This window comes from Lolium rigidum, chromosome 5, assembly GCF_022539505.1.
Source record: "Lolium rigidum isolate FL_2022 chromosome 5, APGP_CSIRO_Lrig_0.1, whole genome shotgun sequence".
NCBI classification, from domain to species: Eukaryota; Viridiplantae; Streptophyta; class Magnoliopsida; order Poales; family Poaceae; genus Lolium; species Lolium rigidum.
The window spans coordinates 93,811,203-93,839,146 of NC_061512.1; the positions used below are offsets into that span (position 1 = coordinate 93,811,203).

Sequence of the window (27,944 nt, forward strand, 5' to 3'; positions counted from 1 at the left end):
GGCCGAAACTTATCTCACGGAATTTTTTTTCTACAGCACGGATGAAAGTAGAAGGCAACAGCTAAGAGGGAAAAACAATAAAACCTAATTCTACAAGGACTCTATCGCGGCAGAGAAACAACAACAATCCGTGTCACGGTAGGAAGCGAGGTATATGGTAGATGCAGAAGTATATGGCAGGTGTATATGGAAGTGGCAGAAGTATATCGCAGGTGTATATGGTAGTGGCGGAAGTTTATGGCAGGTGTATATGGCAGTGGCGGAAGTGATCTGCGTATAGTGCGAGCGGGCGGCGGCGTGACTAATATGACCAGAACTCGAAACTCTAAAGGAACTAGACGCTAAAACCAGCAAATCGACACGAAGATGCAGACACAAATTCAACTATGCAAAACTGAAAAGACAATGCAAAGGCGTGACAGGGGCTATGGGACGATGATCTAAACCTAATATTTTTTTTGGCTTTTTCGTGGGTTTATGGGTATGAAGGCAGATGCAATCTACACTAGGAAAACTGTAAAATCTCACCAAGCAACCTGAAATCTGATACCACTTGATAGGGCAAAGGTGTCCGATCTTTCGATGAGATGAAGATAGATCGATTTGTTGGTGGAGTTCGTGCTTGACGATCCGACTACACGTGCAAAGCTCGTGCGCCAATGCAATCGCTAGGACAATCTCCGGGAGTTACCGATCTTGCGGGAGCACGATCAGCCTGACCATAAGGTCTTAATTCCTACCTGAAATCGAGAACAAGTAAGAACTAAATATGCAATCAGAATATTGCGGATATAGATGAATACTTGATTGATAATGGTGAGATTCTGAATAGTCGGTCTTGTTCTGGGCGTTGTCATTAAAAGAAGTACACGAGAGTTGCAGCAAGTGGCTAACTTTTAATCTAATCAAAATCCAAGTCTAAACGTGATTACTATGGGGGTATTCAAAGGAGGAAAAGGTGGGGTTTCGGCCATCCATACGTATGGTGGCCGAACCAAACCCTAGAAGGCCTTCCCCCTACAATACAGACTCTAAAAAGTGGCTGACTTAATTGCTGCGAAAATGACATGGCCCTGGCTCAAAAATAAAGGTGACGCAGCACCATGTAATCATATGGACGAAATTATGAAGTGGAGAACTCTATATTTCGTCCATGTCTTCATCTCCAATTATGGTGGCTTCAAAATTCTGAAATCTCCACTTGCAGCGTCCTCTTTAATCCTGACATGTTGGCTGCCATCTCTTCCCTGTGTGATCATGCTCCAATGATTGTCCTTTTCATCCATGCTAGGCCCATCATTCCTAAGAGAAAAAAACACATCTGATTTAGGCAACATAATATTCTCATGTATATGAGGAATAGTTCCAGGAAACGATAATACCTGATAGTTAAGTGGTTTGGCACGAACTCGAGTGATTGTTCCTTGTATTTGTGTGGCTGTAGGTACATCGGTTGTTTCAATAAATGGGATGTCCTCATCATGCTACCCTTTTTGAACTGAAGTCGTCCTCGACGCGATCTCATCTTCTTCACCAAAGTAAGGCTTCAAATCTGCAATAAGGATGCTTGCATATGGAGCACCTACCGATGCACAGGACGACTACCTCCGTATGAGTAAGTCCACCGCCATTGTGTCCATGTACAGAATCTGCCGAGCAGTCGTGGAAAAATTTGGCCCGTACTATTTAAGAGGGCCAACTGAAGCAGAGACAGATAAGGATCATGGCACAAAATACGGCGAAAGAATTCCTTAGAATGCTTGGAAGCATCGATTGTATGCATTGATCATGGAAGGACTACCCATTCACCTGGCAAGGTTTTTACGCAGGACACCATGGATACTACAGTGTGGTGGTTTAAGCTGTGGCGGATTATGACCTATGGATTTTTCATTCTTTTTTTGGCAAAGCGGGATCACACAATGAAATCAAGGTCCTGCAGCGCTCTCCGATGTTTTCCAAACTCGTGGAATGTCATGCTCCACAATGAAACTATGAGGTCAATGGCAACCAATTCACCAAAGGCTATATTCTAGCCGATGGTATATATCCAACATGAGGGACATTTGTCAAGACAATCGCCGCGCCAATGGTTCAGAAGAATTGCCACTTTGCGGAGCGCCAAGAGAGCTGCCGGAAGGATATCGAGCGGGCATTTGGTGTGCTTGAAGCTCAATTTGCTACTGTTCGGTACCCTGCTCTTTCATTGTCTGACGACCAACTGCAGCAGGTGATGCAAGCTTTTGTGATCATGCCCAACATGATCATCAAGAATGACCGCAAGACTCGTGCGAGGCATGTTGTCCCTACGAGTGTCAGGGACCTCTTGCAGAGGTTGATCACCCCAGGTGCCTGCAGAATTTGCTGATTTCCTCACCATGCATGCGGAAATCCGTGACAACAACATTCACACTTAGTTGCAATATAATTTTGTAGAGCATCTATGGAGGCTCAAAGGAGAGGCAACAACTGCGCCGGCGCCTTGATCTAGCCCAACTTCTATTTGTTTGCTTTATTATTTGTTTAAATGCTTAATTTAGTTGATGTTGAATAAATTCTATAAAAACCATTTGGGGGACGCCTTTGAGGGACGCGGTTGAAAACACACGCGTCCCTAAAACGACACCAAGGTGCGACGTCCCTCAAATGCTCAATCCAGCGCTCAATTCAAACACAGTTTGAAGAACACGACTGAAGATGCTCTTAATAGGGGTCCAACTGGGCATATTCCACCATTTTCTTTTTGGTTCCCTCATGCAGCGCTCGAGTGCTCAACCGCGTTGGTTCCATGTGTGTGGGACATGCTTTTCCAAATCGAGAAAGATTAGCGATGTTTTTAAAAGGCTGTTGGAGCGAACTCGTGTTAGCTTAAAACAAGCTTAACAAACAAGTCGTGAACCGTTTTTCCCTCTCTCTCTCTCCCAGGCGGCGGGCGGCCAGATCCCATCTCCACCGGCAGTAGCGTTGGGCCCCTCTCCCTTCGCTTGCCACTCCGGCGACAAGAGAGGAGGGGACCTTGTTCCTCTTTTTTGTAGTTAGGGTTTTTGTCTGATGTGGCGCATCGTTGGGTTGGTGGGAGCGGCACCCGGGCAAATAAATCTGCCTCAACTCCAATCCCACACTGGCGGCGTGTCAGAGTTGTTAGCAATGTGTGCTTGCCGATCTATTAGGTCGGCAACTTGGTCTTCTCGCCATTCTTCAGATCTGGCAAGATCTATTTCTCAACATGTCGCTGGCGTCTGTCATTATGCATGACGGCGCTGGGGGCCGGGGCGAGGTGGATGCACTGAAGCAAGGATGCTGGTCCGGAGGTGGTGGATTTGTCGGTATTCCTCTACTTTGTCGATGGGTTGCGGCTGATCTTGGTCCAAGATAGCACGGGGACGTCCCCGGTCGACGTGCCACAACGGACATCTGCCTTGCTACTTGCAGCGGGCCTATTCATCGACTCACAAAGCTTCGTTGGCGATGGTGCGTTTTTTTGGTTCGGGCAATGGTGGAGGCTCGGAGTCTCTTCCAACGTGCGTCTTTGCGGCGTTGGAGTTTGGCGGCGGCCGCTGGCTTCAGCGAGTGCAAGAAACCCGAGGGATAGATTTGTATATTTTCGTCCTTCAGGACTTTTTTGCAAATTTTCCAGGACAACTCTTTTCTCTTGTTTGTCTGGTAGTTTCCAAGTTTGTTTACTCAGATCATCTCCAACAACATTGCTATATTTCCGCTCAATTTGTAAAAAAAACTTTTTTAGCAATCCGTGACCAAAATGCAGCTCCAGCAACATTTGTATAAGTGGTCCCCAACCAAAAATTATACAAAGTTTGGTAAAACTTTCCCTCCACTTCGCATATTTGCAAAGTCTGTGGCCACTTCATATAACTCATACTAAGGCTAAACTGCTCGCACATGGAACGTTCCCGAGCATGCCCTTTTCCTCTTGTCGTCGCCATGCTCCCTTCTCGGTCGCCATTTCACCCACGGGCCGCCGTGGCCCCTTCCCGGACCTTCTACACTGCCCCTCCCTTTGTTTCGCCGCCGGTGCGAGCCTCCACGTTGCCAAATCAAAGCCTCCCTGCCTGGAGCCGCACCGCTCGAATCCGGTTGATTCACGCTGAGGTAGGTTGGTGCCATCCGATTCGGGTAAGTTGGAGCTTCTCCTCGACCATGTCGTGCTTCTCCAAGCCCCCTCCCTATCCCACCCGTACTCCATCGCCCCACACCGGACAGCCAAATCGAGGTCGCCCTGCTTGCATCGTCTTTCGATTCGGTCGGCATGGGCAAGCGGCGGACTGCTCCATGGGTTGGCGCCGGACAACGTCATGGGCTGGCGGCGGGCGGCGGTGTGCGGGCGGCAGGCTGGGTAGTGGCCGATTGTAGGTGGAGGAAGAGGAAAAGAAAAAAGGGATGAAAAAACAGAAGGAGAAGGTCTAATCCACTGACATATGGGTCCCACATGTACATTGCCAGTTTTGGATTGCTATTATAGCAATGCTAGCAAAGCACATTTTAGCTAGGATTGCTATACCTTCTCTCTTATCTTCTGATACCCAAATTTTGAATTTCTATTATAGCAATCCTATCTCATGTAATTTGATTTTCTATTAATGAAATAGGTGGTTGCTCTTGAAAAAACGAGCTTACATCATGGCCAATGCACTACCTAAACATGCACTACCTAAACTTGCTTCCCCGCAGGCCATGTAGGCTCGGTTTTAGGTTCGGAGCAAAAGTAGCTGCCCTGCATGTCAGAGTCTTCTGCTCCATGGAAAAAAGTGTAGTCATGCTAGGAAAATTGGAGAGAGAATGCGAGAGATTGAGATTTGAGAGAGATGCGTGTATGCAGTGACCGGTTTCCTTGCTTTTGATTTTCTACTGATGATTATTTAAGAACTACTCGTTCGCTTGGCAAGGTTTTTACGCAGGACGTCATGGATGCTGCATTGTGGTGCTTTAAGCTGTGGCGGATTATGACCTACAAATTTGTCATTCTTTTTTTGGCAAGGCGGGATCACACAATGAAATCAACGTGCTGCAGCGCTCTCCGATGTTTTTCAAACTTGTGGAAGGTCATGCTCCACCATGAAACTATGAGGTCAATGGCAACCAATACATCAAAGGCTATTATCTAGCCGATGGTATATATCCAACATGAGGGAAATTTGTCAAGACAATCCCCGCGCCAACGGTTCAGAAGAATTTCCACTTTGGGGAGCGCCGGGAGAGCTGCCGGAAGGATATCGAGCGGGCATTTCGTGTGCTTGAAGCTCAATTTGCTACTTTTTGGTACCCTGCTCTTTCCTTGTCTGACGACCAACTGCAATAGGTGATGCAAGCTTGTGTGATCATGCACAACATGATCATCGAGAATGACCGCAAGTCTCGAGCGAGGTATGTTGGTCCCTACGAGTGTCAGGGATCTCTTGTAGAGGTTGATCACCCCAGGTGCCTGCAAAATTTGCTGATTTCCTCGCCATGCATGCGGAAATCCGTGACAATGGCATTCACACTCAGTTGCAATATAATTGTGTAGAGCATCTATGAAGGCTCAAAGGAGAGGCAGCAACTACACCGGCGCCTCGATCTAGCCCAACTTATAGTTGTTTGCTTTATCATTTGTTCAAATGCTTAATTTATTTGATGTTGAATAAATTCTATAAAAACCATTTGGGGGACGCCTTTGAGGGACGCGGTTGAAAACACACGCATCCCAAAAATGGCACCAAGGTGCGACGTCCCTCAAATGCTTAATCCAGCGCTCAATTCGAACACGAATTGAAGAACACGACTGAAGATGCTCTTAATAGGGGTCCAATAGGGCATATTCCACCATTTTCTTGTTGGTTCCCTCGTGCAGCGCTCGAGTGCTCAACCACGTTGGTTCCACGTGTGTGGTCCATGCTTTTCCAAATCGAGAAAGATTAGCGATGTTTTTAAAAGGATGTTGGAGCGACCTCAATTTAGCTTAAAACAAGCTTAACCAACAAGTCGTGAACCATTTTTCCCTCTCTCTCTCTCTCTCTCTCTCTCCCAGGCGGCCAGATCCCATCTCCACCGGCAACAGTATTGGGCCCCTCTCCCTTCGCTTGCCACTCTGGCGGTAGGAGGGGAGGGGACCTTGTTCCTCTTTTTTGTAGTTAGGTTTTTTGTCTGCTGTGGTGCATCGTTGGGGTGGTGGGAGCGGCACCCGGGCAAATAAATCTGCCTCAACTCCAATCCCACACCGGCGGCGTCTCAGAGTTGTTGGCAACGTGTGCTTGTCGATCTATTAGGTCGACAACTTGGTCTTCTCGCCATTCTTCAGATCTGGCGAGATCTGTTTCTCGATGTGTCGTTGACGTTTGTAATTATGTATGACGGCGCTCGGGGCCGGGGCGAGGTGGATGCTCTGGAGCAAGGATGCTGGTCCGGAGGTGGTGGATTTGACGTTATTCCTCGACTTCGTCGATGGGTTGCAGCGGATCTTGGTCCAAGATAGCACGGGGACGTCCCCCGGTCGACGTGCCACAGCGGACATGTGCCTCGCTACTTGTAGCGGGCCTGTTCATCGACTCACAAAGCCTCGTTGGCGATGGTGATTTTTTTTTTGGATCAGGCAATGGTGGAGGCTCGGAGTCTCTTCCAACGTGTGTCTTTGCGGCGTTGGAGTTTGGTGGCGGCTGCTGGCTTCGGTGAGTGCAGGAAACCCGAGGGATAGTTTTGTATATTTCCGTCCTTTAGGATTTTTCTGCAAAGTTTCCAGGACAACTGTTTTCTCATGTTTGTCTGGTAGTTTCCAAGTTATTTACTCCGAGCATCTCCAACAACATTGCTATATTTCCCCTCAATTTGTAAAAACAACTTTTTTAGCAATCCGTGACCAAAATGCAGCTCCAGCAGCATTTGTATAAGTGGTCCTCCACCAAAAATTATATAGAGCTTGGTATAACTTTCCCTCCACTTTGCATATTTGCAAAGTCTGTGGCCACTTCATATAACTCACACAAAGGCTAAACTGCTCGCACGTGGAACGTTCCCGAGCATGCCCTTTTCCTCTGGTCATCGCCCTGCTCCCTTCTCGGTCGCCATTTCGCTCGCGGGCCGCCATGGCCCCTTCCTGGACCTTCTACGCTGACCCTCCCTTCGTTTCGCCGCCGGTGCGAGCCTCCACATTGCCAAATCAAGGCCTCCCTGCCTGGAGCCACACCGCTCGAATCCGGCTGATTCACGGTGAGGTAGGCCGGTGCAAGCCGATTCGGGTGCGGTGGAGCTTCTCCTCGACCCCATCGTGCTTCTCCAAGCCCCCTCCCAGTCCCGCCCGTACTCCATCGCCCCACACCGGACGACCAAATCGAGGTTTCGCTGCTTGAATCGTCTTTCGATTCGATCGGCATGGGCAAGTGGCGGATTGCTGCATGGGTTGGCGGCGGACGAAGTCATGGGCTGGCGGCGGGTGGCGGTGTGTGGGCGGCAAGCTGGGTAGTGGCCGATTGTAGGTGGAGGAAGAGGAAAAGAAAAAAGGGATGAAAAAACAGAAGGAGAAGGTCTAATCCACTGACATATGGGTCCAACATGTACATTGCCAGTTTTGAATTGCTATTATAGCAATGCTAGCAAAGCACATTTTAGCTAGGATTGCTATACCTTCTCTCTTATCTTCTGATACCCAAATTTTAGCTAGCAAAGCACACTACCTAAATTTGCTTCCCCACAGGCTATGTAGGCTCGGTTTTACGTTCGGAGCAAAAGTAGCTGCCACTGCTCCATGGGAAAAAGTGTAGTCATGCTAGGAAAATTTGAGAGAGAATATGAGAGATTGAGATTTGAGAGAGATGCGTGTATGCAGTGACCGGTTTCCTTGCTTTTGTTTTTCTACTGATGTCACTACTTAGGTGCTTCTATTGCGGAAATTCAATTCGGCTCCCGGGTGCGTATGCTCCCTCTACCAAACAAACATATTTCGAAATGTCAAAAAATTTGGATAAAAAATTCTACATGTACATCTCCATAATGTATGTGCATTCGCTAAGTTTCACGAAAAACCAATATTTTTTGTGGTCTATGTAAAAAGGAGAAACTTTATCTTGTGAAAAGCATTATTTTTAATCAACATAGATACTTTACCTACTTTTTACCATGAGAGAGTAGGTAATGGTGGCTCATGCCCTTAACCTTTCAATCATTTTCAAGAGAAAAAAGGCAACAACTGGCCCACGAGGAAAGAACCTATGTTATAGCGGGATTTTTATTTCTTAGTTTTCTTTTCTCTTTTTTAGCTGCTCAGTACTGCCGTTAGGGTGTTGCGTTGTTGTAGTTGGTATCTTTTGATATTAATATATTTTTTTATCAAAAAAAAATGGAAATGGCTCCCGTCGCGACAATAAGAGAAAAAAGATGTAAAGATAACAAATTCGATTTCCCCAATAGAAAAACAGTTGGGGTAAGCTGGGCTGCAGGCTGCAGGCTGCAGCAGGAGGAGGCAGCCATGTCCGCTACGGGGAAGCCGATCCTGTACAGCAAATGGTTCAGCTCCTGCTCACAAAGGGTCCGGATCGCCCTCAACCTCAAAGGTAAGTGTGTACTAGCAACCATCCTCGCTTCTTGATTCTGCCGCATAGGTCGCAAGATCACAAATCATGAAGGATTATGGATGCTCGGTTGTCAAAGCTCTAGGTCAACCTTGTCAGTTACGGATGAAGAGCTTTTCTTGACTAGTGATGTGATTCAGAGAAAGTAGCTCCGGATTTTGGAGGGCCGGAGTTTATAAGATTTATTTAGATGTTATTAGTACCATTTGATACTGTCTGTACTAATTTGCATCGTTCTTACCTGTGTTCAAGGTGTGGATTTTGAGTACAGGGCGACCAACCCCATGACAGATCCAGGTGCGCAGCAAATTCTTCCTCTTTATTACAGCCGAAGTGTCTTCAGTTTGTGACGGCAAGCAGCTGTAACATGCTCTACAGACTGACAGATTTTTTTCTTTTCAAAATGGGGAAGTACCCAGCCTATGTATAAGTGATACATACGACCTTTATTCATTTATTTATGCAATAAAGATTGGCAAAAGTCTTACAAACAAACATATAGACCGAAGCCGTACAAACAAGGTGACAACGTATCACGTACTAGCTCGACGATAGGGGGCCTAGTTCCCAGCCACAACCATCATCGGGTCACCAGCCAAAATGAACGCCTATGCATCATCGGCTCACCGACAAACTAGAGAGAGCGCCTCATGCGCATGCTTCGGAAGTCGCAGCCGTCATCTTCCGCTAACCCATCTCCAAGCTGTAGAACGAAGTGAAGGCCCTCGCCAGGCCCGTCACTGACACCACCATGATGCCAAACAGCACCATCACCCTGCGCGCGAACACTTACACACGAGCGGTCACCACCGAGACCCCTCGGCACCAAGCCACCGAGTCCTACCAACTGACGCTACTTGAAGTCTCCGGAAGATTTGCCGCACGTAGCATCTACCGGACCAGGCATTAGGCATGACTTGACATCTCCGCCGAAGAATCCGTGCAAGAAAACACGCCTCTCCATCTCTTGCCTCTTCCCTCCAGAGCTGCTCCACGAACGATGTCCCCAAGTGGGAACACGACACCACAACGCTGCCATCTCCGATCCGGAAGACAGGATCTTAAGGTTCCCAGGAACAACACGAATGTGGGTTGACAATAGTTGCTTGACGATGCCTTCATCAAAGTAACAACGCAGAACGCCGCCGCCATGACCGCAGTCGGCTTGGTTTTCACCGCCGACTATGTCTCCCCAACTCGCATCTGGGACTAGATGACGGATCTTGAGATCCGCCAATCCAGCTTTGGGCCGACCACCTTCGACGGAGGAGATGACCACCACCACCACCACCACCACCAAGCCCTGATGAGCTATCGCCATTACTAGCGTCATCCTGATCATAATGTTCACAGTGATTTCTAAATAGTGATCACAGCTGGCATTTTCTAGTTACTAAAGAGGCACGTCTGCCTATTGCTATATTGGTGGACATGATTTTACCTTAATCGATTGTTCTCTAAAGTGAAATTATATTGGTAGCTTTGTTACTGCAACCATGTGTAGATAATGAAGTATGTATCAATGATTACTGAGATTTTTCCTCCTTCAAATTCCTCCTTTGTTACTTGCTATCATTCACCATAGAAAGGAAATACTTGCTTCAGTCTGTGAGGCAAATGTGTTTCCCTGTAGGCTCTCTTATGTCTTCATGAAATTGCAATGAAGCTTTTGAAATATTCATATTGTAGAAGTTAGGGAACCATATAGAAGCATTACTCTTGGCCTAAAAGATGGACATTATAGGCCATATTAGTTCGCCAGAGTTAGTATGTTCCTAGGTTTATAAATGGAAGTTTCATACCTAGTTTCCTGGATCCAAGTAGGTTACTCTTTGAGTTTGTTGTTACTATGTTTCTTGCATTCTGTCACCATGCTAAAAATCTTATGCTTCATGATGTTATTTCACAGTCCTTGCTACTTTGTAGATTATGAGAAAATCAATCCTGTCAAGTTTGTCCCAGCATTAGTAGATGGGGATTTGGTTGTTTCCGACTCTTTTGCAATCATATTGGTAAGCTCTAAATGTTCACGGCATCTGTTGAGCTTATAAAATTAACTCTTACAACGTGTGTGCAGTGATATACTAGAAATTAACGTATTTTTTTTTATATTGAGCAGTATATGGAAGACAAGTATCCTCAGCATCCTCTCTTATCCCAAGATCTAAAAAACAAAGCTCTTAATTTGCAGGTACTTGTCTGCTTAAAGTTATATTGGCACGATGATGTGGTATTTGTTTGCACATTTATGGTCAACATTGCCATTAGCACGAAACACTTTGAATTGTTGAAATAAGGTTTAGATCTATATTGGATAAAAATTGTGATGAGTTGGCAAATCTTACAGACAGGTGGAAATACCAGCTAACGATATCTAGAACCCGAATCATATCTATTTCCGATCAGTAAGAAAGGCAGATGCAGGCTTCGGTGGGTCTCAGATTTCCTGAACCATGATGGTACATGGAATGTGCAGCTGCTACAACGCTGGTTTCTACCCATTGATGTGCAGGAAATTCTAAAGATCCATACGTCTGGCAGAAATGAGGATGATTTCCTGGCCTGGCACCCAGAAAAATTTGGTGTGTTCACAGTCAGAAGTGCATACCGGCTTGCCCTTGAGGAGCAACTTCGCTCTGATGGACGCCAGGACACAAGTGCTAACCCTCTGGGAACCAGTACAGACTGGAAGTTGATTTGGCAAACTCCAGTACCACCCAAAGTTCGTATCTTCGCTTGGAAATTGGCGAGGAATGCGCTGGCCACCCAAGTTAATATGGCACACCGGAAGATGGAAACATTTGCAACTTGCACAATATGTGGTAATGCTGATGAAACAACCTACCATGCAATGATTCAGTGTCCACATGCTCGCGGCCTTTGGAGCGTTATGCGTGAGGTGTGGGATCTGCCAACAGAGGAGATGCTGTTTGAGCATAATCCGGACTGGTTTATGCATGCGCTCAAGCGCCTGGACATTGATCAGAGGGTGTTCTTTCTTATGACCATGTGGAGAGTTTGGCACATACATAACGAGCTTACACATCAGAAGCAACCAGCTCCTATTGAAGCCTCAAAGCGGTTTTTGATGAGCTATGTACAATCGCTATTGTTGATCGAGCAAAACGTAGTGGTTGATCTAGAGAAGGGCAAACAGAGTGTGGACCAACTGAAAGGTTTCAGTAAGCGTGGGAAACCAGCCGAGAAAAGGCCTCATGTGAAGGATAAGTGGAGGCCACCTGATGAGGGAGTTGCCAAGTTAAACGTCGATGGGGCGTTCTCGATGGATGGGCGTGCGGGGACGGGCATGGTCATGAGGAGGAGTGACGGATCCGTGGTCTTTGCAGCTTGCAGGCAGCTGAATGGGTGTGCTGACGCCCTTGAAGCGGAGATAGCAGCTATGGAAGAAGGGCTGGCACTAGGCCTGGCCTGGGAACCAGGTCCATTCATCCTTGAGTCTGACAGCGCGGACGCACTAATGCTCGCGAAGGAAGGAACCCCGAACTTGTCACGCCATGCTATGAGGATTAAATTGATTCGTGATAGAATTAGGGAAAGAGAGGTAGGTTTACAAAAGGTAAGTCGGGATGCCAATGGTGCAAGCCATGGCCTCGCCTTGTTAGGGAGAGTACATGAACGGTCTGGTGTTTGGCTACAGAACTACCCGCCTGAAATCGCTGACGCGATCAAGGCTTATTGTATTCCCCCTGTTTAATTAATGAAACCTCTTTCCTTGCAAAAAAAAAACGATATCTAGAACCCATCTTATGCAGTTTCTGTTGTTGATTACTCGTTTTAATTTGCACACACCATAAAGTATGTTTGTCTCTTACCGCAGATTGCAAGCATAGTGTGTTCAAGCATCCAGCCTCTACAGAGCCACGCCGTCATCGTATGTAAAGATAAAATCCAAATGTTAAACTTTCAATTTACTTATTAAAGTGCGATAATATTCACTTAGGCTTAGTTTTACATGATCTTCTGTAGGGTTCATTTCTTGGCACAATGGACGCTGACGAGAGCCTCCAGATGGTTCAGCAGTATATTGACAAAGGCTTCAGAGGTGCTATTTCTCCCACTCTGTCAGTTTGCTAGATAATTACCGTACTAGGATCGTATCATACTTTCAGCGAAACGACATAGAAAAACTTACTATTTTCATGTTCTTTCTTCTGTCCCATGTTTGTCATTATGTACAGCATCGCTGTTGGTGTGAAGTCTGAACTTATCCGTAGTAATTTTGTTTCAGCGATTGAAAAACTATTGGTAGGATATGACAGTAAATATGCCACCGGAGATGAAGTCCAAATGGTTTGTGAAAGGCTTTGTTCTTTGACTCTTGTCTTCTTTTCCTACAAGGCTACCTACAATTCCCGTTGACTCTGTTAGTGTAGCATCAACTAAGTTTCTTTAACTGAATAACATCAACTAAGTAAGTGTTATATATATTGCGTCCATTTTCAGGGAGATGTGTTTATAGCACCCCAGATCCACGCTGGTGTGACACGCTTCCAGATCGATATGGTATGCAACGTTTCACAATGCGACCTTAATAGAAATAGGTGACATGCAAATAAGCAATGTTCTTGCCTGATTATGGGGAAACCATTGTTTGTGATAAGTTTCTATCAAGGTTTTAAATAGCGCGCTATTTCATTTAGCGAGGACCTTCTCCAAACGCTATGCATGTTATAGCACGCTATAGCACGCTAAATGTAAAATAGCGTTTTGCAAAAAGATAGGCAAATGTTAAGGACTTCGGCAACTAAAATCTTGTCCAGCAGACTAATTGCATAACCAGAACATTCAAAGTAGATCCCATGACCAAATTAAAGACAACATTTTCTAAGACATACTAATATGATGATTTAAGAGCCAAGGAGGCAACAACAGAGGTGAAATCACTCATTCAGAATCGGAGGAAGAATGTATGGCTTGATCTTTCGATCCAGAAGAACCCGCAGACTGTAGCTCGTCAAAGCGATAAACTGGAAGCAACTTTTTCGTCTTTGGGCGAGAAACTTTCTTTCTTGATGCAACACTTGTTGTTTCAACTTTAGGTTCAGCTACAACAACAACCGGCACAATTTAGCACGATTTTTTGCAGCTAAAGGTTTTAGCGCCGCTACGTGTTATGCGTTTTAGCACGATTTAGCGTGTTATTTCGTGTTTAGCACGGTAGCGACCATTTTCTGTCAAATATAGCGTGGAGGGTCCAAATCCGCTATTGCGCGCTAAAACCGGCGAAATTGCGCGCTATTTAAAACCTTGGTTTCTATTGATACTTCCTCTGGCAGTCAAAGTACCCTATCTTGGCAAGGCTTCAAGCAGCTTACAATGAGCATCCTGCATTTCAAGCCGCACTTCCCAAAAATCAACCTGATGCACCTCCATCACAGTAATCAGGACTTCGATCGAGCTACGTACGACCGATCGAGAAATAATTCTAGTAACAGCTTGCAAGTGTTTTCAGTGTATGTCAAGATTCTACGCTGTACTAGCAGTACACCGCATGTAACTTCAGAATTAGGTGCCCAGTGTAAGCAAAGTAGTATGGAGGATTGCCCATGGATGAGCTTGACGCGTTGCTGTGAAAGTAAATAAATGCAATTTCGTTTTTTGAACTTAATAAATGTAATTAGTGATATGTGTGTAAAATTCTGTTTTATCATGTTAGGCAACCGATATGTCAGTGATATCGGTGCAATCAAATCATATCTTGTGCCTTCTGTTTATAGGAGATTGAGGCCATTATGGTGAAGATTGTAAAAGGGTTCATTACCTTGTAATCAGCTATTTATATCAAGGTTTTAAATAGCGCGCAATTTCGCCGGTTTTAGCGCGCAATAGCGGATTTGGACCCTCCACGCTATATTTGACAGAAAATGGTCGCTACCGTGCTAAACACGAAATAACACGCTAAATCGTGCTAAAACGCATAACACGTAGCGGCGCTAAAACCTTTAGCTGCAAAAAATCGTGCTAAATTGTGCCGGTTGTTGTTGTAGCTGAACCTAAAGTTGAAACAACAAGTGTTGCATCAAGAAAGAAAGTTTCTCGCCCAAAGACGAAAAAGTTGCTTCCAGTTTATCGCTTTGACGAGCTACAGTCTGCGGGTTCTTCCGGATCGAAAGATCAAGCCATACATTCTTCCTCCGATTCTGAATGAGTGATTTCACCTCTGTTGTTGCCTCCTTGGCTCTTAAATCATCATATTAGTATGTCTTAGAAAATGTTGTCTTTAATTTGGTCATGGGATCTACTTTGAATGTTCTGGTTATGCAATTAGTCTGCTGGACAAGATTTTAGTTGCCGAAGTCCTTAACATTTGCCTATCTTTTTGCAAAACGCTATTTTACATTTAGCGTGCTATAGCGTGCTATAACATGCATAGCGTTTGGAGAAGGTCCTCGCTAAATGAAATAGCGCGCTATTTAAAACCTTGATTTATATGATACACGAGGGGAGGTCCATGTGTGGCCTAATTCACCGAATCCTTCCTTTCTACATATCAAAAGAGAGAAGAAAAGAAAGATCAGACGGAATTGCCTGGTCAAAGCAAAAAAAAAAGGATTTCGCCCTTATCTTCTTCTCCTTTTGTTATTTTCTCTAGCTTCCGGACGGAGAACCAATCTTACACCGTGACTTCATCTCCCTGACTTTCTGGGCATCATGTGGGCCCTACCTAATCTGATCTGCAGGCTTGGGCAGCATCTTCCACCGTGCGCCTGTTCTGTTCTCCTCGTGTTCACATGAGGAGAAGACAAATTTAGTCACCTACTCATCATACTAATATGCAGTACTGATGTCTACTAGTTGAGGAATACTGGAATAGGTGGAACATCTTGAAGCAATGGCGAAGGCGAAGCCCATCCTCTACGGAGCCTGGATCAGCTCCTGCTCTCACCGTGTCAGGATAGCTCTCAACCTCAAAGGTGAGCACTTCATAAGATTTTGGAACTTGGTTGGTCAGTTGGTTCTCCATGCCTACAGTCTTAGAGTTGACTGTTTTTATGTTATAACCTTGCTTAGGGCTAGTAAAGCTTTTGAGCTTCTCCATGCCAATAGTCTTAGAGTTGACTGTTTTTATGCCAAATTTTGAACATTCTTCAGAAGGGACAGGACTCCGGATTCTGACAGGCTAGCAGCTGTGTATGTCTTAGTCTATTAAATGCAAAAAAGATTATCATAAATTGAATCTCACAGGGCAGGAATGTTTTGTGTCAAAGTCCTTGAGCGAAAAGTATCACAATTCAGTGAATTTCCTTACTGTATATTTTTTCTTCAATTGTCATCTCACTTGTTCTATCATTGTGATAGCAACCTCGTCCACTTCCGAAAACTTTAAACAAGGATTAGGGACACAATTCTTAGTTTTGATCATAGAACTTGGTGCACACTTATAAATGATAAAAGTTTTAGGCTCTTATAACTAGATGGAAGGCTCGAAATGAGCATGGCTTTGAATCAACGAAGCCAACAACCGGCTAGGAGAAGTACAATACAAGCAATACAAGCACTACAGAATGCCAGCACATCGAACAATACAAGAGTGCAAAACACAAAAGAAACAAGCAGAAGGGCTCTTATAATTTAGCAGACTAATTATATAAGAATGGAAACAGCAACTTTAGCACCATCTCCATATCTTATTCAACTAATTCTCTCTATGATGCAGGTGTGGACTATGAGTACAAGGCAGTCAATCCTCGGACAGATCCAGGTAATCAAATTACTGGATAACATTTTGTATACTAATTATAATAGCCATCTCATTTCTGGGTTTGAGGGATGGTCAGAGTAGATCCAATGAATGTAATACGACCCTGTTGTCTGTTGAGTTTATATGTGATAGATGTTGCCTCATGATGCCTCTACTTATGTATTATTGAAGGCTATTAGCTTCCTATAATCCGTAGACTATTCCATTCCCAGACCGCTTTGTCTGCTAGATAAATTTTATGCACAATTTTGATGATGGAACTCTTTGCTGGATGGATGATACAATTACATTGCATGTTACGCCCATCTATTCCCTGCATCCCATCACTGGAATCGTCAGAAACTTGCACCAAATAATTCTGTCTACCATCACTTCTCCCCGAACACACATCTAAATGCGTGCAATTTGGTTTAGGAGGTTTTTTTTCAATCTTTTGCTCTGATTTCGTTGGTATCCGCTAGTATCTACGGTGGTTGTGTAGGTTTTAAGCATGCCTCTGCAACCACATTTATCATCTAGCCCCTCCTGTCCAAAATACAATGATTACAATGATTACAATAATGATTACAATGCCCCTTCTATATTCTTTTTCGTTTTTATTTAAGTTTACAGCACAGTTCACCGTAATGAATTTCTTATTGTAGACTATGAAAAAATCAACCCGATCAAGTACATACCAGCATTGGTAGATGATGACTTTGTTGTGTCTGATTCGCTTGCTATCATTTTGGTGAGTCACTTTTCTTGCTTCAGTGCATTTATTTTTTGCCAGCCAAGAATGTTTACTTCTTTCAACATTCCTGTTCATATATTAGTAGTTAACATGTGTCTTTCTTCTGCACTGAACAGTACCTGGAAGATAAATATCCTCAGCATCCTCTCTTACCTAAAGATCCCAGAAAGAAAGCTCTTGATCTTCAGGTATATGGCCAGCTAAAAATCTTGTATAATTCTACAGTTATAGTACTTTGGAGCATTGAAAGGATTCTTTGGGCCAGTCTAATACTTTCAAGCACACTTTAATGAAAACTCCGAATAGCTAATTGCATTGTTTGCTTAGTGCAGATTGCAAACATAGTTTGTTCAAGCATCCAACCTCTCCAAGGCTATGGCGTAATTGTAGGTTTTTACTGAGAGTTAGCTACCGCTGACAAGACGTCTTTTGAACGAGCAGTTCAGTACCAGTTTGGTGGTGTATTTGCAATTTCACCAACACAACCATTTTGCAGGGACACGAGAGTAAGTTGAGCCCTGATGAAAGCATTCAGTTGGTTCAACGTTATATTGACAAGGGCTTCAGAGGTGTGATCTTTTGCAGCATATTGTCTTCACAGTTATATACCTGCAGTTCTGGAAAAGAAAAGGGAATTCAGAAACTCTTTGTAGACCTGGTTTCCTGGTATTAGACAGATATGTTCGTTTGTGCTGTTTTAACCCTATCGACCATACTTTTCGGTGAGATAGAGAAGTATTAAAGTAACAAATTAAAGAATTCGTTAATCTTATTTTTGCATAAAAATTTGGAATTTAAATCTTCCAAAGAGCCTAATCAATATGTCATCGAGTACCAGAACATATAGCATGCTTTATGTCTGCTGTTGCTAGTATATCCTTTTATGGTCTCCATCATTACTTCCAAATTTATCTTGGTTTGCTCTTATTATTCACCGCAGCAATTGAAAAGCTTTTGGATGGATGTGACACTAAATATTCCATGGGAGATGAAGTCCACCTGGTTTGTGTTTTTAACCGACACTTCGCTGCTATGTTTGCTGTTCTATGATACGTTTGCTACTACTTGTTAAGCTTGCTCTATTCTGATTCCTGCACATTTTGTGGTGTTGGCAGGGAGATGTATTCCTAGCACCACAGATCCATGCCGCCATTAATCGCTTCAAAGTTGATATGGTATTCTCCTTCTCTCTGATATGATTGTTTAAGGTTTATGGCGTTCTGCTAATGGCAAGGTGTGCTCTCACCCTACTTATTCAGAAATCATACGACAAACATTCCTTTTCTTCAGAAAAAGTACCCAATTTTGGCGCGCTTCCATGACGCGTACATGGAGATTCCGGCATTTCAAGCTGCACTGCCCCAGAATCAGCCAGATGCACCTTCAACCTAACAATCAGAAACTCGATACGTCTATCAATAGCAGTGTCTGTGTAATTTCCGCAATAATGAGGATGGTAGTCATTGCTTCCTGCTGACTGCCATGCAAGAACGTGTCATAACTTTCAGAGAGTTACTGTGCGTGAGTGTTAACTCAGGATGATGCTCGTCCTGAGTATTATAGAAAGAATGTTAAAACCTGATATGTACGTGTGAAATTGTGGTCATTATTTACAAGATATAATCCTGTTGCGATCGCTGCCTTCTCAGGGCTCCAGCGCTCCATGCACTGCCTATGGGCCCGCGTAGGAAAAGGTACTTTTTCTCTTTGCTCTGTACGCCTGTCTCTCACTTCTCTACCACGGCATGCTGATGGAGAGCTAGGGTTTCGCCGCCGCCGCCGCCGCCGCCGCCGCCGCCCTGCCCTGCCCTCGCCGCGTAACCCGCTGCTCGGACGTCCCCGCTGCTCACCCCGCCGCCGAGGCTCACCCCGGCTCAAGTCGCGGCCCTCCTCTCTAGGCGCAGCGGCGACCGGCGTCGACGACCGGCGTCGACGACCGGCGGTGACAATCGGCGGCGACGACCAAGCCCGTCTCTCCACGCGCAGCGGTGAACGGAGGCGTCGACCGAGCCCGCCTCTCCACGCGGCAGTAACGACTGGTCCCATCTACGTCATCTTCGATCCAGTCCATCCCTCGACGTCCCCCTCTCTGTTAGACGGTAAAAATTGAACTCACCTTTTTTTGCACCATGGAATCCTTCCATGTTCAGGTTCATGGAAAATTTGTTTCAATTAGCTTAACTATTTGCAAGTTCATGGACAGAATGTGGCATCCGGACGCCGCCTTGGCTCCCTTTACAGGGAAGGTTGTTTGCAGTGATGGGTGACAACATATGCGCAGGATTTTTCTGAAGTTCATGCTTGGGTTACATCAGATACACAATGAGAAGCCCGCGGTGAGGCAGTCGTATTCTTTTGCAACTCATCCCCCATAAATGTGATGTACATAGAGATGTTTCCCCATAAAGCAAACATGAATAATTTTGAATAGAAGGGACCCGCATTGCCTGATGCTATCTGATGCCATGATACCACTGAATGTGTGTATGAGTGCTTGAAAATTAATGAGTATACTATTGTAAAAGGATATGACACGCAAGTCAACAAATATGAAAATATCCACGGTTGATTTTCTTTGTCATCTTTTTGTTGAGAAGCTTTACAGATCATATTGTTTCAGAGTGATTACAATCAGCATAAACAAGCTCTTCAATGGAACTACAGATACCATTTCAAAAACTTTGATATCCAACCGATCTGGCAAGCTTTGCCTGGGAATCAGCAACCCTATTCCACTCATGGTGGGTTTGCACCACCATACAGCCACAAAGCCATTTCATCAAGGTCTTTGCCTTCTGATAAATCGCCCATAATATGGATCTGCTCTGGTTCCTTGACGTGAGTGCATTGGCCATAATCGAGCACTCCATCTCCAGAATCACCTACCCAGAAACATAGTTGAGTGCAATGTTGATGCTCTGTAACTGCAAGGCCACCCAGCAGGCTTCAGATTTCTCCGTGTCTTCGCAGTTCGGGATAGGGCTGCAAGCAGCTAGCAGCATCGAACCATAGATATTCCTGGCCACCTTACCAGCAGGTCCCAAGCTGTCCTGGTTGTTGAAGGAGCTGTCGATGCTTATCTTCACCCAGCCCGTGGCCGGAGCCGTCCAACTATGAGCCAAAGTTTGCTCATCTGTGGACCTACAGGGGTAGGAAGGAACCAGCCGCCCTTTACCTTTGTGGTCACAGGGGTATGTGGTCGACCTGTGGTCGGTGGCTCGAATAGTGTAGAGGAGAGTGAAGGCATTGTTTGGCAATGTGAATAGCTTCAGGTTTGACATTGTCTCTTGTGTTTCAGTTGGTTGGTTAATGTGCTATTCTTCATGAGGGTGTGGTAGATTGTGATAATTTGAATCGGTGGATCTTTTTTGTAATCTTTGGAAATTTCACTTATACACTACTACCTGACAGTAGAAGAGTACAGCCAGGATTTAGTAACCATTTTGTTTCAATATGCCCTATGCCATGCTGCCATCATATCCCGGAATTGACTTAGATTTAATAAAATTGAGAAAATTATTGAATTTGGTTAACCGTATGTTACATGTGTTTTGTGTCAGTATCAAACTCTCAGCTATAATATCATTATTGAATTTGGTTAACCGTATGTTACATGTGTTTTCTGTCAGTATCAAACTCTCAGCTATAATATCTTTATACTTATTCCAGTATATTTGGGGAGTAGTATCCGATTAAATCTCATATCTCCTTTGTTTCGATCTAAATTTTGTTTATCGGTCCTAAAATATCGGAAGTGCGTTGATTTAGAAAATCTGCATATGCAGGTCGTGTTTAAATTTCCTTATTCATGTTGCTATTCGAGTCAGTTTGCTGCCAGGATATCATGGCAGCATTAACATGAATTGGACTTGACTTGGTATGTTTTTGGTCAGTTGAAGTTGTTTCAGTGTTCGGATTGTTGTGATTTTTAATTGAATTCGACCAGTACAGGGTACATCTGTGGCAAATAATATAAACTTTATTATAAATGCATGAATTGGACCTGTCAGTTGGTTGTTTCTAGGTTATTTTGGGGTACATTTGTGACAAATAATATGAACTTTGTTATCAATGCTTGAATTGGACCTGTCTGTTGTTGTTTGTAGGTTATTTTGGTGTAATTCTTGATAGCATCCTGTAATCAACATCATTCTCCATTTTTTTTGTATGATGAAAACCATGTCATGTTTGTTGCCATATACAGGTTCAAGTTGGGCGACAACCTCATCAAATTATGAGAGAAGATGTGGCGGATTGGCATGCACGGCAAGAAACGAAGAATACCACAGGCAAATGGCGCTATCTGGGAGTTTTACAGTAGTATGAAGTTTTCAGTCTGCTCCTATTAAAAGTCATGCAAATTCGTATGGAGTACCAATTATCTGGGTATGCTTATGGCTTGGTTTTTTTTCCCGTAGAGGGTGATGATGCATTTTAACAAAATTAGTTGGTTGCTGCAGGTTGATGCAGAATGGAAGAGGAGGAGTGGGGTACCAATCTAGAAGTTTAGTGAATGGAACAAGTATGTGAGTCAACCGATGAACAACTAGATAAGCATTGGAGGTCACTCCATTCTGAATCTAGAAGGCACTGGATGTTGTATGATAAAATTGTTAACATGAAGTCTCCTCGAGCAGAGCTCTGCTTCTTTCCTTTTAGTTCGGTGCATCACAGCTTTCCCACTGTGCCACCATCCATCTTTCCCATGTGTGAGCGTGTGGTTTCCATAGAGGGGTGTCAAAAATATGAGTCAAGACTCAAGACAACATAAACTAAGTTCTTAATTTGCACAGACTATTCAGTGTTCATATTCCCAGGAGTTCTAAATTTTGTGGGGCATTTTGTCATGAAGTTGGTTCTTTGCTTCCACAAGATGTTATCCCAATTTGTGGGGCGTTATGGAAAATGAGTTGGACCACAACATTAATATATTTGCTTCAGATGATGAAGACGACGAGATTGTTAATGTGAATGGTCAGCTACCGTCTCAGACTCGTGGTCGTTGCCGACAGAGGGAGGAACCGGGTGACCCAAAATTGGACGATGTGATCTTGCGCCCAGTTTGCCATCGATGGTGGCGGCGAAGGGGAGAACCGGATCCTGTTATAATTATGTCAGAATCCTCGACAAGGATGCTCAATGATTGTAAGCCTAATTGTTTAGTTTGGCTTTCTAATCAAGGATGCTCTATCTACATGTATTTATTTAGTGCTTTTCCCCATGTTGTGCTAGGTTATATCTGTACGTTGTTTTCCAAGTAAAAAACACTCTAATTATGCCTATTTATTTTGTATATTTTCTCCATGTTGTACCAAGTTGTATTTTTGCCGCGGTCTATCTACTTCAGTGATATGTATTGTCATGAACTCAAGCTGCTATACAAAGATTTGAGAATAGTGATCAAGTAATGTTAATTTTTAAGCTTACCTGTGAACATTCAGTTACATATAGTTATCCATGCCGTGCTGACTTCTCTGTTCTTTTTATTTAATTTTTCATATATAGATAGAATATAGTCTGATTTTATGTATGTTCTAACTATTCTTATGGCCATGAGCAGTTATAGCAAAATACTCATATTGTGAGCATTTTGTGTAGTATATTCACACTCTATGAGTACTTGATCCTTTAGAATCTTCTACTTTTCCTTAAAAATAACTGTTAGCATAGTATGACAAAGCATCAACTGCACAAGTGTACCTATTATATGATTATATCAGGTACTAATTACACAAGTGTACATATAAGTTATTTCTTATACTTTCTATAATGGCATGCCTTTATCCTTTGCTCTACCGACTACAGTTTTAACGTTTCCTTAACATTCACTTAGGCACCTTTCCTATCTCACCATTTGAAACTATGGCAGCCAAAATAAGCTCAGTGTATATTGGATATTTAAAAAATTATGTACATTAGTGCTAGAGCTTGATTTTACCAGTTTAGTATGTCATAATATATTTTCATCAACTTCTTTTTGGGCTATGTATGGTTGCTTTGGTTAACCAAAAGTTCAAAACTGAAGTATATTGTAATGAAACTACAACAAATGAACTTCGGTAAATACCTTGCCTCAACATTTTTCTTTAAATGTGTTTAGTACGTTATCTTTTCCAGCTGGCCTTTTAATTCATGCACCAAGCTAATCTGTGTTTGTTTCAATGAAACTTACAGGTTCTACGTTATCTCGCAAAGTGACCTCACATGACATAATTGCCAAGATAGGCCTCACTGTTTATTCAGACGGATTACATGATATGCCTATTTAATCACTATAATAGATATGAAAATTAGGGGGTGAATGGTCTTCTATACAGCAGCTCGACAGGCCCCAAAAACTAGCATAGTTGACAGGCTGACAAACAGTTACGTAGTAAATCAATGCTAATTCAAATAAAATTGCGGCAGTTCACAATCTTAGTTTAATCAAAAAACATGTAAGTTGGTGTGATCATGAACAAGTTTTCTTCGTTCCTTTAGATTAGTCTCTTATGAAAGTTTGTGTGACCCAACATGGAAATGGAAGTCAGGGAGTGGATGAAAAATAAACACTGATTCATCATAGTCTAGCATTAGTTTTGTCTATAATTCTTTAATTCTGCAGGCCGAGAAGACTTTACCTGCAGACCCGTTCAGGCACAACCAACATCAGGGAAGAAAGGAAGAAACAACAAGGTGGTCCACTTCATGTGATCAGATTTTCCAGAGTAGTATCTTAATCTGGTACTGCCACTCGTGATGTAGTATGCGTTCTGATGCTCTGAAGTAGAGTGTAAAATGTATGGTACCGTGTAGGAGCTGTGGTACATGCAAAGCGGATTACCGTGTCCATAGATCGATCGCCAGCTTGGCAAGGTTGTTTAGTGATTGCTAGAGAACAGAACCACGAGCTTTGCGTGTGTTTAGGTGTAAAGTTTATTTCCGAGAAAGCAACCTCAGATGCATTCTGAACATTTGCCGGTATGAATGCTGGTGTCAGACCGAGAACCCGTGTGTCCATGGTCGGTCATTTGACATGTTTTGGGCTGTGTAGACTTTGAAGAGTCGATCGGCGGAACCCAATGTTTTTGGTTCTAACTGAAACTACATGCATCATTTGTTCAACAGGCTACCATTGCCATGCTTTGCTTTTAAGTGAACTTTCAGTTATCATGCACAAACATTGATTGTTGTTAATTTATGAGGATACTATTTGACAAATGAGAGAAGAAAGATAACGTGTGTACCTATTCCCTAACAGGAAGGACAGAGATTATGTGGTAAAACTTTAAGATATATGTTGTCTTCTCAGATTTGACAGGAATCATCTCAAGGGTTATTGGGGTAGCAAAATGATTGCAAATGCTCGCAATTTTACCATGCGGGTTAGGATGTGTCTACGAAATGTAGGCGGCGAGGCGAAGCTCGCCTATTCGTCTAGTACTGAAATAAGCCCAGCGTGATACATGGGTTATCTTGAACATTGCGGCTTCTCATGCTTTGAGAAGGCTTCATCTTGCCTGAAAGCATAGCGCTTTTGGCTCCTGTGCTCCTGCCATTTTATTAAAAAAATCAAAAAACATTTTTACAAGTTATCAAAAAATATGACAATAATTTTGAGGATTGTCAGTGATACATCTCACAATTATGCAAAATCTTAACCCGGAATTCTTTTTTATTTTGTGCTAGACAAAAAGATAATAAAATCTGATATGTTTTGGAGATTTCAAAATGACTACTCAGATCAACACATTTGTTATTTTTACACGTTTGGGGATACATCATTGACTATATGCGGATTTATTTTCAGAATTTTTTAAATCTCAAAAATATGATTTTTTTGGTGCCCATGTGCACCAAATCTCTATCCGCTTGTGCACTAATTTCTTTCCCTCGAACTATTTTCGCGTGAGATGATCACCCCCATTTGTTACGGTGACAGAGTTGAACAAATCAATATGGACAAAAAAAATCTTATTTGCGGAGTCTTATGATGACAACAGAATTTTGCGAAGACGTACAGGTAATAAGGATGGCATGTAGTTATCGTTATCCAGGGCAGCAAAATGCTTTGAACTTGTTGCTTGGATACTTTGAAACTGAAAGCATTTGACAGTTAAGTTACCATTCTTTTGTTTGAAAAGGGACGGTAGGATAGGCTAGAGTAAACACGGTAATCTTGCTCGAGGGTTCAACGCGACAATGGCCTGAGCTCAGCTTACTTGTTCAATCCATCGCCAGCATACATAGGACCTGGTCCTGGCGTGGCACCCTAATGTCAACCCAGTGGGACACGTTCTTATCGAGAGTGACATGGTGGGCATGACCTAGATCTGTATGAGGTTAGCTGTCTCATTTTTTCTCTTAGGATGAAAATGACAGGTAATCTACTTGTCTGATTGAAGATTTGAAGGCATATGATGGATCACTCGACAGCGCGGTTTGCTCGCAAAGCCACCGTGGTCCTTGACTCGTTAATTGGGCGCAAGTCGAGTCGCGTTGGCCCGTCGACGGAGACAGAAGTACAGAATACGGCAACGTCCCCCTGTGTACGTACTCACAAGTTACAAATGCAGGTTTTTAGTACCACATCGCCAACGCTGGTGAAAGCAGCGCTGCATAAAAGGCGTGACCCAGCAGCATGTTTCACACCGTGCGGCAAGCACGGCCACTGATTGCACAAAACTGACCATTGATCAAATGCTCAGGCGCCAAAAATGCGACAGGTATACATAACGCACCCCTCATTCCCAGTCCAAATATATACAACTGCGCAGGTCACGAAAGCTTGGAAATCTAACAAATCTATAGCATGTCTGTCATTGCAGGGGCAGCCTTTTTATTTTAATTTTATTTTTGCCCAATGTATACGGAAACCACAAGTCAAATCATCTCGTCTATACCCCGGCCCCTGTCACAAAAACCACAACTTCCACAATACAGTCCACATTAGATTGTCGTATATAGGCTGCAATTTGCAAAAGCATCTCTCTTTTTTCTTTTGCTACAGAGGAGTTTTTTTTGTTTTCTTCTGTTCTGCCGACGCACTTGTTTGATCACTCCCTTGGTTATATACCGTTTTGGTTGAAATTGCTGGCCGTCGTTGCCACTATTGTTTGGTGAATATGTTCCCAAGCCAAAAGTCAGTACAGTACCTTAAATCCAATGCAATGATGTATATGTGGAAGAGGAGCTCTATCAGAAAAAACGGTTCTTTCTCGCCCGCGCGTCGTCCCCCAGGGCGATGCCAGGGCGAACCCTAGCGCCGCCAGCCGCTGTCTCCCCTCCGTATCCCTCCCTCCGCCGCTGCTGTCGGCGCTGGCCACGGTGGCGGCGGGCCCCGGCGCCAAAGGGAGTCGGGGGTGGCCGCGACGACGACCTGATGTGGCGGCTGGGGCGGCTGCTGCAGGGAGGCGAGCATGGCATCCGGGGCGGCGATCCCCTGGTGTGCGGCGGCAGCTACTCCTTCCATGGCTTCCTGGCGATGGGGGGTGGTGGTGGCTGCGGGTCTAGTTCCCACACAGACCCGTCGTCGGTTCTCCTGATGGCGCGAGGAGGGGGCAGCGACTTTGCGAGGTGTGGATGGTGTGGTACCGGCGTCCAAGACTGCGTGGCGTGGCAGGCCCGATCTTTGATCTGGGTCGTGTGGGTCTCGGGTGGTGCGTTCACCGATTCCTCCTTCGTTTTCGCTGGCTAGCAGATGACGGTGAGGGGGCCTGTTCATCTGTTTCACAGTTTGAAGGTGGTGGTCCTAGGGTTTCTCTTGCACGAAGATGGAGACTTTCCTGAGGTCCGCCCTTCTTGATCTAGCTGGAGTGTTGAGTTCCGGAAGGCGCCGCCGGCGAATGTAACAGTGCTTCTTTTGCCTGGAGTTTGCTCGGATCGGGTGGTATTCGGTCGTGCGCACCCATGTTTTTATTCCTGCCGTTTGGTTCTGGAGGGAGCGGCGCGAAGCTCTGTTCTGTGTTGACACCAAGTGACATTTTGGTCCATGGTGAAGTCAGAAGAAGAGAATATCATGAAGGCCGGATCGGAGGTCTAGCTAATAGGGATTTAAGTCTCCGTGTTGTTGAGGGACTTGCTTGGTGTTCCGGGCTTCGCAGCAGTGGTATGCAAGTGGGGGCGGCAACACAGGTGAAATTCAGAGTCTTACCTTTCAGGGTGAAAATCCAAGGTCTGGCCTTAACTGATTGTGTCTGGCAATAATCTTGTTGGAGGCATTATTTTTGAGAGCGGGGACTATCTTCAGGGTAAAAACCTAAGATCTTTGATCGGGCGACGACGGCACTGGTGCACTGTTTCCTTCTTGGAGGCGTCGCTTTTGGAGAGTCTGTATTTCAGGTGTTGTCTTGGTGGTGGATGTATTGCTGTTGCTAGGCCTAGAATGATGCAGCGGGACTTTTGTTTCTTAGTGTTTTTTTTTCCTTTTTTGACTGTGTGCATCCGTACTGTCATTAGGGTGTTGCGTTGTTGCAGAGGCTAGGTGTAATTGGTATCTTCTGATATTAATATATTCCCCGAAAAATCAGAAGATTGTGAACAAAGGTTTTTCTCAAGGGAAAACAACAGGATTCGGCTGCGATCTTTATTAATCTAACAAACTTGCGAGCCAGTTGTTTCCCGCACTCTCTACCTAAAACATGAGCTACGACATTAGCATTCCTGGGACAAAAATATATTCTACTTTTATTAACGTTGTCGCTTGAATGCAGATATCTTGGATAATGCGTACAGCCGCAGTTGATGTGAATCCTCCCGTCCTGGGAACCGCTACAATTTTGAGAGAATGATTGAATCATCAGTGTAGTCATGCCTATTTGGTTTGCCAGGTATAAACCATGTTTGATCACCATAGCTTCAGATGTCACTAAGAAAAAGAAAGAGAAAAAACAATTATTATTGTTACTAGCTGCAACAAGATTGCATATGTCATCACAGATCACCGATCATG

The 27,944-nt window shown here is 44.1% G+C and overlaps 2 protein-coding genes and 1 long non-coding RNA gene across 7 annotated transcripts; all 3 read left to right on the forward strand.

Moving 5' to 3' along the window:
- The first annotated feature begins 8,402 nt into the window (after nt 1-8,402).
- LOC124651400 (glutathione S-transferase-like) lies at nt 8,403-14,295 on the forward strand. Of its 3 annotated transcripts, XM_047190490.1 has the most exons (9): nt 8,403-8,540; nt 8,811-8,855; nt 10,485-10,570; nt 10,678-10,749; nt 12,397-12,450; nt 12,546-12,621; nt 12,808-12,869; nt 13,023-13,082; nt 13,856-14,295. In XM_047190490.1, exons 1-9 carry the CDS (start codon nt 8,456-8,458, stop codon nt 13,958-13,960), a joined length of 645 nt encoding a protein of 214 aa, XP_047046446.1. In that variant the 5' UTR covers nt 8,403-8,455; the 3' UTR covers nt 13,961-14,295. The 3 variants fall into 3 exon arrangements, with proteins under 3 accessions (XP_047046446.1, XP_047046447.1, XP_047046448.1); XM_047190491.1 differs by lacking the exon at nt 12,808-12,869 and having other exon boundaries at nt 12,526-12,621; XM_047190492.1 differs by lacking the exon at nt 12,808-12,869.
- A 944-nt stretch (nt 14,296-15,239) lies between these two features.
- On the forward strand, nt 15,240-18,596 carry LOC124651402 (glutathione S-transferase). 2 transcript variants are annotated; one of them, XM_047190494.1, is made up of 9 exons: nt 15,240-15,493; nt 16,237-16,281; nt 16,926-17,011; nt 17,131-17,202; nt 17,347-17,400; nt 17,511-17,583; nt 17,955-18,016; nt 18,130-18,189; nt 18,274-18,596. In XM_047190494.1, the coding sequence occupies exons 1-9, from the start codon at nt 15,412-15,414 to the stop codon at nt 18,334-18,336; spliced, it is 597 nt and encodes a 198-aa protein (XP_047046450.1). In that variant the 5' UTR covers nt 15,240-15,411; the 3' UTR covers nt 18,337-18,596. The 2 variants fall into 2 exon arrangements, with proteins under 2 accessions (XP_047046450.1, XP_047046449.1); XM_047190493.1 differs by having other exon boundaries at nt 15,242-15,493; nt 18,305-18,596.
- Nucleotides 18,597-18,985: 389 nt separating this feature from the next.
- LOC124651403 lies at nt 18,986-24,097 on the forward strand. Of its 2 annotated transcripts, none has more exons than XR_006987394.1 (4): nt 18,986-19,113; nt 19,218-20,286; nt 21,219-21,400; nt 21,475-24,097. It is a non-coding gene; the product is annotated as an uncharacterized LOC124651403 (long non-coding RNA). The 2 variants fall into 2 exon arrangements; XR_006987393.1 differs by having other exon boundaries at nt 19,218-19,350.
- Nucleotides 24,098-27,944: the final 3,847 nt, after the last annotated feature.